The following is a 15336-nucleotide window of genomic DNA, read 5'->3' as shown; positions in this document are numbered from 1 at the left end:
TTTAGCGAAAGTACAATCGCATACGAAACTGGTTGATATGAGTTGGATTCGAGCTAGCGGCGCACAAAACGGAAGTCGTCCTAGTAAGTAGTCGCAAAAAAGTGGAAATGGCCAACATAAAGCTAGGCAGCGTCACCATCGCGTCATAGAGGGCGATAAAGTATCTTGGCGTCATAATAGACACAAGATTAACTTTCCGCGAGCACTTAGAATATGTGCATAAAAAGGCAGCTGATTCTTGTAGAGCTCTCTCTGGAATTATGCTTAACACGCGGGGACCTAGCAGCAACGACGTAATAGGTCTGTCATTCTCTATGCTATGCCAATATGCTCGAGAGCTCGGCAACGCCGAGCTACAGCCGGGGCATTTGCGCGACCTACAGACTGAGCGCAATCAGAGTCCACTGCGCTTTCAAAACTGTCTCCGATGACGCGGCGCTCGTCATAGGCGGCATGGTGCCACTAGAGGATTTGGTCGCCGAAGCTGTGGAGCGGAATTCACACGCGCCTGCGCGACGCAACGCTTTCAAGGCGAACAGCTTTGCACGACGGCAAAGAAGCTAATGGGCGATGGACGCATGCTCACATACATAAATTTGAATCCACACGCATGCATAAGCAGGCGATCTGCTAACTGTGACTGCGCTTGGTCTCTTCTGTAGTGCGGGTAATATATAATCAGCGTATAACAAGTAAGAAAGCTCTAGTCGAGAGTGCCCGACTACGAGATACTCTAAACCCTTCGAGCAATAGCTGTTTCAATCATTTTTCGCGTCTTTCTGCTTACACAAGGCACACACACGCACACACACACATACACACACACACACACTCATACACACACAGGCATATACACACACATCACACACAAACACACACAGAGATACGCACGCACGCATAAACACGCATTGGCTGCAGTGGTGGCTTACTAAAGGAACTTAATTGTTCAATAACTTTTCTTGTGGATGTAGTTTCTTCATGAAACTTTCAGATTGTGATTATATCCTGGATATGTATGTATTTGCCAAAGCACAAGTCTCTAGTATTTTAAATACGCCTTTTAGAAATGTGAGGATGAGGGGGTGAATTAGGGGTAGGGGGTAAATTTTGACAAAAACCGAAATTGTATAAAATGCATATAAGTAAAAAGGATACTTGGAGACTCTAGCTTTAAAGATGTATGAGATATAATTTTATTACTGGGTTTCGATAACGTTTTTGATCGATAACAAAATAACGGGGCAATTTATCGATATTTAAAGCAAAACTCGATATGCGCGTGCTATACACGGACCTAGGAAAAAAATTTCAAGTCTCTAGCTTTTATATCTTCTGAGATCCACGCGTTCAACCATACGGACAGACGGACAGGGCTAAATCAACTCAGCTCGCCCTGATCAAGAATATATATACTTTATGGGATCTGCCACGCCTCCTTCTGCCTGTTACATACATTTAACAAAACCATTATACCCTGATTTCCCATTGAAAATGATTTCAGGGTATAAAAAGTGAATTCATGTGATTGCCATTTATCTGTATGTATATAAATTTTTACTTTTTAACTGTTATTATTAAAGCTTACCAAAATACGAAAGATGGGTTTTCTGTAGCACCCTTAAGCTTACATTGCAGCTGAAGAGTGGAAGCTTCATCAATAAGAATATCAGAAGTATTGGATATTTCCGCAACTGCTTCTGTAAATAAAAAACCTAAGTTTTATTTGCGATATTTGCTTATTAATAGAGACTTACCAACTATTTTCAATTCAATAAAAATTGATTGTGTAGGGTAAATCGACAATTGACATTCATACAATCCCTTGTCGTCTTCCCTGACGGCCTTAATTCTCAGCGACCAATGGCCCATGTGACGAGTATGCTCAACTAAAAATCGTTTGTCACTGCTATGTGTTGATAAGCCGACAGTGAGCAACTGGAAGTCTTTTCTCCGTATCCAAGAAACCTACAAATAATCAATATATGGTATGTTACATATAAAACAAATAAGAACGTAGAAGTCCGGCGTTACCGACTGCAGAATACTCATTTACAGCCCACCGTAGCCAGATCCGCAATATCTAGATAAGCCTGCACTGTAAACTCGAGAATATATTCCTAATGGACTGTAAACTCTATATTGATTCTGGACTGTAAATACAACGACTGTAATACAACGATGCAGCAGGCCCTAAGCCCATTAAAAATGGAAAATCACAAATCATCGATTTAGCCCTGTCCGTTTTTATGTCCATCCGTCTTTCCGTCTGTTCCTGTCGATCTCAGAAGATATCAGAGCTAGAGACTTGAATTTTTTAAATGTCCGAATATTTAGCGCGGATATCCAAATATCGATAGCTCTTCCCTTTTTTTTTTCTTTTTTTTTTACTCCATTAAGAACATATTGAAAGTAAGCTTTTTAATTATATCTCCAACATCTTTACAGCTAGAGTCGGTAAATTTGTATATGTAAATTCATATGTATGTTATAGAATTTCGAAGTTTGTTATAATTCGCTCCTAACCTTATATCCATTTCGTCACCGATAGGTTTGTATAAGGCGTATTTCAAACACTAGTCAATTGTTCTTTGGCACAGCCAAGCAATTTAATGATGCAATCACAATCTAAAAGCTTCATGAACAACTAGAAAAGTTATTAAGCAAAACGCAAACATTTGGCATGAGCATGAGAGTTAGGTAGTGTTTAATAACTTTTTATTAATAAAACACACACACAAGTGCTCATAGTACATGTAGCAAGGGACAATGTGTGTGTGCATGCTCGACACGAAAACATTTTCATTATGCGCACAAACGCTTTCATAGCCTTCCCACAAATAATAATGAAAACTCAAACATTTTGCATGAGCATGGCAAATGTTTTTAATATTTCGGTATACTCTTCACTCAAAAGGAAAGAGCTGGGATCGTCGCGAACAAACTTCAGTTTTTGTGCGCTGTTGAGCTTGATGATTTGAAAGTAGTGCTGCAAAAATATCGGATCGGAATCGTTATAATCGATATTTTCGAATTTTGGCAAAAGATCGATATGGCTTAGTATCGATATATCGGAAAAATGGTTATTCTTGGCGTTGGTTTTAACTGTGTAAGAAGCGCATTTATTTAATTTTGCTAAATTGTATACAAATTGATTGATTTAATTTAATTGCAATAGAAAGAAAAAAAATGGATCAGTTTTTGGGAAGAAAACGTAAGTACAATTGATATATCCTATTGGAAAAGCTTGGAATCATAGCTTGTGTGTTTTAGGCGCGGCGAGGGTGGACTCCGATGAAGAAAATAAGACCGTGGGAGCCCCAAAAAAATCCGAAGTGTGGAAATATTTTGAAAAAGGAAAGGATGGCTGTGCGGTGTGCAGAAATTGCTTTAAGGTCTGCAAAACAAGTGGAAATACCACAAGCCTTCAAAATCACTTAACACGCATGCATCCATCGCTGCAAGAGAGTCAATTGGCACCCAAGTCCGGTAGCATTTTGCACTTCGTAAATAAAAAATATGAGGCAACGTCCTCTGAGAGCGAGAAGATGTTTAGCAAAGCTGGAATGATTGCTAATTCCAGAAGGGCGTCATTAAAACCGGAAACAGTAAACAAACTATTTTTTTTTAAATAAAAACCAATGGGTTTTGTCTTAATTTCTTTTTTTTTCAAACTGCTATGGAGGCAATTGTTTTTGTTATTATTATAATATAATTTTAAGGAGCATAGTGAATTTTTGCTTTAATGAATTGCTGTTTTAGGTTTAAGTTAATGAAAAATAATTTGTTATACGACTTTGTTCGGTTTGATGATGTTGCTTTTATTTTAATCTTGAAATGGTTGCCATTTTATCCATTAAGAAGTCATAATTAATATAAATATTATAATGGATTCTAAGCAAGAAAATTAACATTTAAAAGAAGTGTTCGATATATCGTTTTTATCGATCTTTTTCTCTGAAAATATCGTGAATATCGATATTACGGAATATCGATTCTTTTGCAGCACTATTTGAAAGCCCACTGTTAAAAGACACAGTAGGTTGCCAAAAGAGCAGTCCCGTTACTTTTAATGTTAACCAACCCTCTCTTGTGACGTCACATTTTCAGATTGTGTTCTGTTACCCTAGCTGACGGGCACTTCAACAGAGATACACCAAGTGGTTCAGAGCAACCAAAACTAAGTATATAAATCATAGCTCGCAAATAACTGTTAACACTTTTTCGTTGTCTGCAAAAAAGTGTCTTTCAGTGACACAGTCAAAAAAACTCAGACAGAAACTGTTTTTGTCGCGTTTGGCTTAGCTCTCTCGCGCTCTGAGGGAGATAGTTGTTTCTGTTTTCGTTTCCTCAAGTCAAACACTGATCGTTTGCTTGAGTTAAATGAAGTAACGGTAAGTTGCGTTTGTATGGGTAATCACGCGCGATTGCTGCGTTCTTTTTGTATGTATGTATGCGTGTATTTACATGCACACGAAGGCAAAAACATTTTCTGCTGAGTTTGTAATGCAAAGTGTTTTTTGCTGAGAGGCTTTGTGTGAGGGAATATCGTGTTAGTTTTACGCGACACTCATGTGAGAGCGTCACACGAATGAGTCATTGCATTGCGTCTGAGCGAAACAGATGCTAAAGAAAACAGAGAGTGACGCTCAGAGAGAGACGTGTCTGCACAATTTTTGTTGGTTATGCTGCGAGAAAGAGAATAAACGAAAAAACGCTCAACTCTCATTTGCAAGCTCTGATATAAATTAAATATTCGAAAGCGGTTTTTGGATTAAAAAAACATTTATTCACTTTCGGATTTGGATTAGAACTAAACTTAAGAATAATAAGTATTATTTATATGAAAGCTGCCGCTGCTGCTATTGTCGTCGCTACCGCCGTGGTCACTGCTGTTGCTGGTGGTAGGTGTCTTGTGACACGATGTGAGAGCCACTTATTGGGTGGCAACAATGTTTTTGACCCACGACCGTACCTCGTTTACGTAATTAGAGTCACTCTTTCACGAACACGGCGTAGCTGCGGATTAGGCACTATTACGGATCGTTCGAATGCTCTAGTTAGTTACGGATTAGGTAACTTTTCGATAGCTGCGGATTAGGCACTAAGGATGTTCGTCGTGTTCACTAGTAGCTATATTTCGTTATAGATACTCTCGCGAACAATAGTTGGTACTATGTTTTTCGACGCGTAAACTTAAGAATAATTATACAAGTACTATTTATATGAAAGCTGCCGCTACTGCTATTGGCGTCGCTGCGGAAATGCATACTGTGACCAGAATGTGTTTTGGCCAAGTGCATTGATCTTATTATTATTGCTGACGATAGGCTCCCACGGTTGCGGTTGCGTTTCTGTTGTATTTTGCTGACAAAGCGCACGTGTCAAAAGTGCATGCACTGGAGCCGTGATATAATTAGGCCGGTGCAATGCCCTTTTATAGGGTCTGTCGTTAACTTATATAAGCATATTTCTATAGAAAATAGCTTTAAAATGGTCAACCATTAATTTTAGTGATGAGTAATGCATAAAAATTATTAGTAACTATTTAATTTTAAAAATTAAAGGCTAAGATAATATAATTAAAGCCATTTTACGCGAGAGTAAAAGTAGTCAAGGGATTTGGTGCTGAATAACTGCCTAGAAAACGACTCAGAATACAAAAATTAGCAAAAACTTTTATATTGTTTGATTCGTGAATCTATATAGAACTTGTAATTAGCCGCCCAGCTTGTTTTATTTAGTCTACTAGTTTTACGACAAATAACACAAATTTAAACGCGCGCGCAACATTTTCTGAAAGACTGACGTCACGCTGTCAAATCAGCTGTTCTCAGCTGTTCTCAGCTGCTGCCAGAATTTTGGGGGCGAGAATTGCTAGAATTTCAATAACAGTTGCTAAAATTTCTAAAAACTTTTTCTAAAACCGATAAAAGAAATTGCCAAATTTTGTTAAAATTATATATATATATGTATAAATATATATATTAATATGTTGGAACTCCCTTGGAGCAACGACACAATTTGATTCATCTAAAATAAGCGTTTTTTTATTACAACGAAAAGATAATAGCACATGCTTACTAACCTAAAATGAGGGAATCAACAATTAAATGTTTATGCTCCTATGCATTCCATTGAAACTTCAATTATTAATTATTATAATTATTATACCCTGAACCCATTTTCAATGGGAAATCAGGGTATAATGGTTTTGTTGAAATGTATGTAACAGGGAGAAGGAGGCGTGGCAGACCCCACAAAGTATATATATTCTTGATTAGGGTGACGAGCTGAGTTGATTTGGCCCTGTCCGTCTGTCTGTCCGTCTGTCCGTATGTATGAACGCGTCGATTTCAGAAGATATAAGAGCTAGAGACTTCAAATTTTTTTTAAAATGTCCGTAATTACAGCGCGCATATCAAGTTTATCATTAAAATTCGATAACTCATCCCGATATTTTTTTATCGATAAAAAACCTTATCGAAAACCAGTTATAAAATTATATCTTCTACACCTTTATTGCTAGAGTCTCCAAATTTTTAATGTATGCTTACATGCAATTTATACAATTTCGGTTTTTGTTAAAATTTACCCCCCCACCCTTAAATTCACCCCGTCACCCTCACTTTTGTAAAAAGCGTATTTCAAATACTAGAGACTTGTGCTTTGGCAATTACATGCATATCCATGTTATAATCATAATCTGAAAGTTTCATGAAGATCGTACGTCCATAAAAAAGTTATTAAACAATTAAGTTCTCATAGTAAGCGCACACTGCAGCCCATTCGTGTTTATGCGTGGGTGCTTGTGTGTGTATGTGTTTGTGTATGAGTGTGTATGTGTTTGTGTATGTGTGTGTGTATGTGTATGTGTGTGTATGCGTTTGTGTATGTATGCGTGTGTGTGTGTGTCTGTATGCGTGTGTGTGTATGTATGCCTGTGTGTGCGTACGTGCGTGTGTGCGTGTTTCTTGTGTAAGCTGAAAGACGCGAAAAATTATTGAAATATCTATTGCTCCAAGGGTTCAGGGGATCTCGTAGTCGAGCAGTCTCGACTAGAGCTTTCTTACTTGTTTTTTAGTTACTTAAGATTAATTTAATTATTTTTAATGTAGTTTAATATTGATTAATTTATTATTAAGCTTATTAACTTCACTTTGTATCACAAATCTCTCTTTTTCATCTTATTATTTATCAGCTGATCTCTCCGATAATTTATTTGTGTTCATCGATATGTGGCCCACATATGCATGTAAAGCTTACAAACATACATATGATTAGAGAAATGTACATAAATGTAAACAAAGCTTACATCTCCACCCCCTAGTTGCTTAATTTCCTATGAAATATGAATTTAGCCTAGAGCTTATGGATTAATCAGCCATGGGAATGAGCTTTGTGACATGGTCAAGAGATATAGATTTTTTTCCACGACCAGCGTTTATTTTACTGTTACTGTTACTGTATGAAATGTTCTATTATATTTTTTACGCATTCTTCTGCGATTTGCGACCATGCCTTTTTTGTTGCACCATTATCATTGAGCATACATCTTATCTTATTTACCAAGGTTTGGTTTAATCTTTCGTTCAGACCGTTAGAAAAAGGGGCATCTATTGCGGTTAGAATTAATTCTATATTATTCCTTTTCCTAGGTCCGTGTATATCACCGTGTATAAACCTTATCGAAAGCTAGTTATTTAATTATATCTCCTACACCTTTAGGGCTAGAGCTTGCAAATTTTAAATGTAGACTTATACATATGTATTTTATATAATTTCGATTTTTTTGTAATTTACCCCCCACCCCTATATCCACCCCCTCACCATCACTTTTGTAAAAGGCGTATTTCAAGTACTAGAGACGTGTGCTTTAGAATGTACACACATTTAAATTATTCAACAAATAAATTCTCATAATATTGCCCACATTGCAGCGCAGCCCAAGCGCAGTCGCTGCTTACTGCGCAGTTAGCAGAGCGCGTTCTACTACGTGCGTGTGTATGTATGTGTTTCGAAAAGAAGTGTAGACTGATTAGAATATCAGATTAGAGGGTTCAGGGTATCTCCTAGTCGAGCAGTCTCGACTAGAGTCTTCTTACTTGTTTTTTATACAAGTTTCACATATTTTGCAGATCATTTTTATATTGTCTGATAAATGTGCTGCTGTATAAAACGGTTTATTTTCGCTTCTATTTTTATTTTCAATAATAATATGGTTCTTGCCTTTTAAATCTGCGTTTTGTTTTTGATCATTTTTTATATCATTTATACTTATAATATTTACCGTTTGTAATTTATCATAATTATTTTCATAGCATTCGTAGACAGGATTTCTGCTAAGGCAGTCAGATTCCTTATTATCCTTTCCGGGATTATATATTATTTTGAAATTGTATTTAGAAAGGTAGTGTGTCATATCACCCAACTCATCGTCTGTTCTGTTTTTTATGTTTAAGTGCTCTAGTGGTTTGTGGTCTGTGTAAACAATGAATTCGATTCCAATCAGCCAATGTTGACAGAAATTTAAGCATTGTTTAATGGCCAAGAATTCTAAAAAAATTGCTTTCTTCTTTTTTTGCGAATCATTCAATTTTTTTTTTTTAAATAAACTATTGGTTTTTGCGCACCATCGCGATGCATCGTTTTATGTTTGTTTTAAGATCGCTCCAATACCTTTTATGCTTGCGTCTGTGTATATAAAAGTTTTAGCTTTTGGATTGGCAAGAATTGGTTTTGAGCACAAGTATTGTTTTACTTTACTAAAGGCTATTTCACAATCAGTTGACCAAACAAACCTTACATCTTTTCTGAGCAAGTTGTGTAGGGGATCGAGCAAAATTGAGACGTTAGGAATGTATTTCCCATAAAAATTCACTTTACCTAAGATCTGTCGTATGTTTTTCTTATTTTGTGGTAAAGTCTATTATAGATTTTAAATTATCTTTTCGAGGAGTCACCAAATTCTCTGCGATAAAATGACCCAAATATCTGACTGAACTTGCCGCAAAATTGCATTTTGTTAACTTTAACCGGAATCCTTCCTTTACTATAGCATCTAACAATTGTCTCAAGTGAATTAAGTGTTAATCGAACGTCTTTGAGAATATCATAATATCATCTATGTAATTTACAACAAAATTTGATAAGTTGTACTTTCTAATTATATTCACCAGAATTCTTTGAAATGTTGCAGGAGATGTTTTTAATCCAAAAGGGAGGCATGTCTATTGATAATGACCTTCTTGTGTCACAAATCCAGTCCTTGGCCTATCTTGAATTCTCAATGGTATGGACCAGAAGTCTGAGTTTATGTCCAGCGTTGTGAAAAATTTACAATCAACTGTCTTAACTATTAAATCTTCAATTAAAGGGAATGGTTGTGATTGAGGTACTATTAGTTTATTTAAATCTCTAAAATCAATACATAGTCTACTCTTCTTCCCTTCATCCCTTTTATAAGCCAATGTGACTGGTGCTGCAAATGGAATATAGGATTCCTCAATTAGGTTATATTTCAATAATTGAGCCACTTGCATTTCGATTTCAACTTTATCTTCTAACGAACATCTGTAAGGTCTTTTGTAACAGTATTTTTCTACCTGTAGGTCTATAAACGCTTCGTAGTTCCTTACTTTGCCGACATCATACTTATCTTTGGCAAAAATATGTTTATAATTATTTAACAAGGAATTTATTTTCCTTCTTTGGTCACTATTTAAATGATTAATATTAATATTGAAATCATTTACATTAATGCCTTCATTGAAATTTACTTGAATTTTAGCAAATGCATTTCCAATCTTAATTTCTTTTTTATTTTGACTCTTGTTGTTATTATTATTATTAGTTATTTTGATATCTTTTAACTTATTTTTATTATCTACATTCGATTTTACTTCTTTATGTAAATGGATGTTTAAATCTGAGTCGTGGGTTAATCCAAATCTTTTCATAGTGTCTAATCATAATTGAAATCAATATTGCTGTATGTTTAATCTTCACTGAATTAGGATTTATAAGTGTGACATTTGATCCAGGATCATAAATACCCCTGCATTCAGTTTTCCCATTTAGTACTACTTCAACTTCAATTAGTGGGGGAATATTTAGTTTTTTGGATCTTCAGTAATGTCAATTTCCAATACTGAATTTATTCTTTTATTTGATTCAGTGCTTTTGTTTTCTCTGACGTTGAACCCACACAAATCTACAGGGTGATATCTATTCTTATTCCCTCTGCTTTCACAAATCTTACAAGGTTGTTTAAACTTGGGTTTCACTTCTGTCTTAAATGTTTTAGATTTATTTTCATTTGCTTTGACATATTTTGTTTCGAGAATGTCCTCAAATTTTCTCAGTTCTGTCAATTTTGTTTCTTATAAATTTTGGAAGTCCGTGGACAATTAGGTTTACTAAAGTTATATTATTCATATTTTTATCGGTTTCAAGTAATAAACGTTCTTTTTTTAATGCATAATCCAGAAGTGAGCCAGAGATATATTTCTAATTCAGCGCATAGGTGACAGAAGACCAACTGAACGAATACACTTTACTTTGATGGTGTTTAGTTTCGTATTGATTCTTTATTCTTCTGAGCCTGGGTTTATATACCCAGACTCATGCATAATTTCAACCCTTAAATCTAGTGCGTCTATTGCTGAGTGTGTAAGGCTCAGCATTGGTCTATTACATATTCTTAACTTATCGCGTAGTTTGTAAGACTCCGCATTGGTTTATTAGCTATTCTTATCCTATCGCTGAGGTTGTAAGGCTCAGCGTTCGTCTCTTACATATCTGACTCTAGGGTTGCAAGGGTTGGTGTCCATTTGTCTATTTATAGAGTCCGTACATGTGATCCTTATCTTTTCCCAGCGCACTACTTGCTAGTCGTTGAGTGCGTCGGAGGCATGTATACGATCTTCGTATATTCATATGTTCCCATACTTATCATATTTCTATGTTCATGCATGTGCATTAACACAAATTAACGAAGTATTTTCAAAGAGATAGAATTTTTTCGTTTCATCACGATTTTAGATTTAGTGGGGTACAAATTATCTAGACTTAACTGTATATATAAATATATATGTATATACATAAGTGTTTAACCTCCACGTACATGGTTTCTGAGATTCCGGAAAATTCATTTCCTATTTTCCGTGCCGCTGATTCTGCATCAAATTTGTATTCTAGCTTTAATGGGGAAAAAATTAAATTCATATGGGCGGACAGACAGGAGGACGAACAACAAAACTAATGCAATTTCAGGAATGAGTGTAATAATTCCCTTTCATAAATGCGTATGACATACGAATAGTGCTTTGCAAAGTTACTTATAGGGCTACAAATAATAAAGCTTTAATTTATGCTGCTCGAGTACGAGATCCCCTGAGTCTTTCGAAAACTAATAAATCCTTCTTTAGATGATGATTATAAAATAACATTTTTATGGATTATGTGGACGAACTTCTGCATACTGAGATAAATGAGCAACTAGTTCTTTCTAATTTAACAAATACATATAATATTGTACTTACGTATATTTAATTTTATAGATATATTTCTATATTGCTTTCTTACCGTAGCCGGGGAGTTAACTTTAACCACGCATGGCAGTATTGCTAGTCCTCCTTTTTGAGCGATGACGCGAGTATTATTTTTTGTATTGAATTGACTCGGCACAGTACTTCCAAAATGATTTTGCGAAGAAGTCATTTTTCCTACATCTGAAAATTTTATATTAAGAATATATATAACTTCAACAAAAAATGTATTAAAATTATCATTTCTAGTAAAACAGTAGGGCTGCTATCTGCAATAGGTAAACTGCAAATTACGAATCTCTCAATTTACAGCATTGCAAAATATACAGGTAGGTATTATAATATATTCTAAATTTTAAGTCTCTACCATCAATAACCCATCTTTTTAGACTCATTCGCGAAAGTGAAATGAGTATATTGGTTTTGTGCAATGTCCGTCTTGCTGTCCGTCTGTCCGTATGAACGCAATCTATTTCGGCGCTATTAAAGCTAAAGACTTTAATTTGGAACACATACTCGTGTATATCTCCGATTTAGAAAGTGTTAAAATTTTCCCGATCCGCCCACTAGGAGCGTGGCAAATCGAAAAATGCATTTTCCGATATACCAGAAATCATGTTTGTTGAAGAGCTAGAAAGCTGAAATTTGGTATGTAGGTCCGCGTCGACCACCCAAGATCACGACCCATGGTGGATAAATCTCCGCCCATTGGGAGCGTGCCAAATCGGATAAAACTGTATCTCCTAAAGTTGTAAACCTAGAATGCTGAAATTTTGCACGTGAGCTGATGTTTCGATCCTATAAAGATGGATAAAAATATATATATATATATATATATATATATATATATATATATATATATATATATATACGCATACCAGGGGCAAATCGGACCTGAAGATATAGTGATTTTTCGAATTGTGCTATATCTTAGGCATTATTGATGTTAGAGATCTGAAATGTTTGTATATATACGCGGGTTGACCACCCAAGTCCACCGAGCTGTGGTAGATATATGTCCGTCCATAGGGGGCGTGGCAAACCGCTAAAGTTTATATCTCCTACAGTTTGAGAGCTAGAAGCTTCAAATTTGGATAGTTGAGTTACTGGTAGCGTCCTCTATCGATGTCCCAAAAAATAATTTTAAAGCCTCTTTAGAGGCGTGGCATATCGAAAAATACCCTGTAATTTTTAATTTTTTAAGCGTAAGAATTAAAATTTTCATTCAGGCTACCGGTTGCTCGTCCTAAAAACTGGCCAAAAATGAGGAGTCTACGGCCACTAGGGGCGTGGCAACAGTGCCCATATTGCGGCGTTTATTTGCGTCAGCCATCTATTTATGTATTTGTACACATAAATAGGCTGAATAGGCATTGATAACACGGAAGGAAAAAGTTTTATAAAATTAATAAAATATAAAAAAGCTAAAAAATGCCCACAGCACCACCGCATCGTTTCGATCAATAGTAGTTAAAACAAAATCAGATTATTGTTATGACGCCACATAGCAAAAAAAAGACTGTGTAGCGGTTGGAAATTTAAAAACAATGCAACCGCAACTGAGATTTTTAGAATATGCTAGATTACGCATTTATGTGTGCACACATACACACATAAAAATGAGCGCGTGTATAAGACTGGAATGACTGATGCTCTGCGTGCAGACTTATATATACATATTTACATATATGTAGACATATATATGTATATGTGTATATGTATTTGAGGGCTATTTAAGAACAAACAAATTTAAACTTATAAAATTATACGACTAAGAAACACAAAAGTATTAAGTGCCATTCATTCAAGCTCGCACCTTCCTAATAAAATATCTATTTTATAAAAAACCAAATATGTATGAAAAAAAAAAAACACCGAAGAGGTTCGAACCTCCTACTCTAACATTACTTGCGTCGCATTTAGTACCCGCACCACTGCTTTGCTTGACCAGCCAGTTGCTAGAATAGAATAGCTTATTAAGAGAGCGTCATCAGACAAAATTACAGTAACGCCTAGAAAGTCCAGAAATCAATCGAAATTCTAAGAATGTGAGAAAAGGCGCGCTTCTGTCTGTACGAATAGAATAGACGATGAGTGCGTGCACATGTATAGGAAAATCGCGCTGATCTGCTGCTAGTTTGAAGCCGGTATCCAATATATGGATATAAATATAGAATAAAAATCTAAATTGAATAAATTATATATGTATGTAATTTGAATGCAATGATGCAATGATCATAGCTATAGCTATCGATGATATTCCTATTTTAATAGGATAATGTTACACACTAGACTTAAAAATTGCACTATATACTCTGGTTGACAGCGTTTGGGCTGTGAATAAGTATTCTGCAAACAGTATCGGCCGACTGCAACGTTCTTACTTAAAATCGGCCCAATAATCGTTTTCCCACTAACGCCGCACCAAACAGTGATTTTTTCGTTGTAGAGAGGTATGTACCTCTTGAATTTCGTTAGGAATTTAATTGGCATAAATGCGGCAATTTGGCTTGTATACCGTCCCATTCAAAAACAAATGATGCGCACTTTCAGATTTGGCATTTGCCAAAGCACCTGTCTCTAATATTTGAAATAGGCCTTTTACAAATATGTGGGTGAGAGGGTGGATATAGTGGTGGGGGGCAATTGGCAAAACCCGAAATTGTATAAATTGCATATAGATCTACATTATAAAGTTGAAGACTTTAGCTTTAAAGTTGTAGGAGATATAATTTTATAACTGATTTTCGATAAGGTTCTTTATCGATAAAAATATCGGGAATAGTTATCGATTCTTAAAGCGAAACTCGACATCCCCGTGAAATACACGGACATTTTACACGGACATTTCTGACACGCTTCCTTCTGCCTGTTACATACATTTCAACGAAACCATTATACCCTGATGTCCCAATTAAAATGGGTTCACGGTAAAAAAAAAATTGAATGCTACGCTCGGGAGGCGGGGAAAATGGGACCTAAAGATGTTGTGATTTTTTAGATTCTGGTATATTTTAGGCACTATAACTAAGTTGTTCAAAATCAATTTTAACAGCATATTTTATTAAGCAAGGCACTTTTTCCCAGAATTTTTTTTATACCCTGAACCCATTGAAAATGGGAAATCAGGGTATAATGGTTTTGTTAAAAGTATGTAACAGGCAGAAGGAGGCGTGGCAGACCCTACAAAGTATATATATTCTTGATCAGGCCCTTAGAGCTAGAGCTTCCAAATTTTACATGTAGACTAATATGTATTTTATATAATTTCGATTTTTGTTGTAATTTACCCCCCACCACTATATCCACCCCCTCACCAGCACCTTTGTAAAAGGCGTATTTCAAGTACTAGAGACGTGTGCTTTGGAATGTACATACATTTTCACCATATGGCTACACTCTGAAAGTTTCACTAAGATTGTACGTCTAGAAATTAAATTATTCAACAAATAAATTCTTATAATGTTGCCCACACTACAGCGCAGCCCAAGCGCAGTCGCTTCTAATACATGCGTGTGTATGTATGTGTGTCGAAAAGAAGTGCAGACTGATTAGAATATCAGATTAGAGGGTTCAGGGTATTTCCTAGTCGAGCAGTCTCGACTAGAGTCTTCTTACTTGTTTTACATTATTTTAGCTTTAAGGTCTATTTTTTTTCATTTTTTTTCATTTTAGCTTCATGCTTCTTAACAAAAATATATATAAACAAGTAAGAAAGCTCTAGTCGAGACTGCTCGACTACGAGATCCCCTGAACCCTTGGAGCAATAGATATTTCAATAACTTTTCGC

At 35.7% G+C, this 15336-nt stretch overlaps 1 protein-coding gene and 1 long non-coding RNA gene across 8 annotated transcripts in view; one reads left to right on the top strand and one right to left on the bottom strand.

Moving 5' to 3' along the window:
• dpr19 (defective proboscis extension response 19) overlaps positions 1-15336 on the bottom strand; it is a 99373-nt gene that overhangs the window by 18950 nt on the left and 65087 nt on the right. For all 7 annotated transcript variants that reach the window (XM_089465848.1, XM_089465843.1, XM_089465842.1 and 4 more), the window contains 3 exons: positions 11584-11729; positions 1755-1965; positions 1586-1697 (listed from right to left, as the gene is read on the bottom strand). In XM_089465848.1, coding sequence (XP_089321974.1) covers positions 1586-1697; positions 1755-1965; positions 11584-11729 — 469 coding nt within the window. The remainder of the gene's footprint in view (positions 1-1585; positions 1698-1754; positions 1966-11583; positions 11730-15336) is intronic.
• LOC149270105 (uncharacterized) lies at positions 1960-3716 on the top strand. The gene is made up of 3 exons (XR_016269504.1): positions 1960-3106; positions 3176-3211; positions 3271-3716. It is a non-coding gene; the product is annotated as an uncharacterized LOC149270105 (long non-coding RNA).

Source organism: Drosophila arizonae, chromosome 3, assembly GCF_054131065.1.
Source record: "Drosophila arizonae isolate 15081-1271.41 chromosome 3, UAZ_ARI_1.0, whole genome shotgun sequence".
Lineage (NCBI taxonomy): Eukaryota > Metazoa > Arthropoda > Insecta > Diptera > Drosophilidae > Drosophila > Drosophila arizonae.
This window is presented reverse-complemented; position numbering and strand designations above follow the sequence as displayed.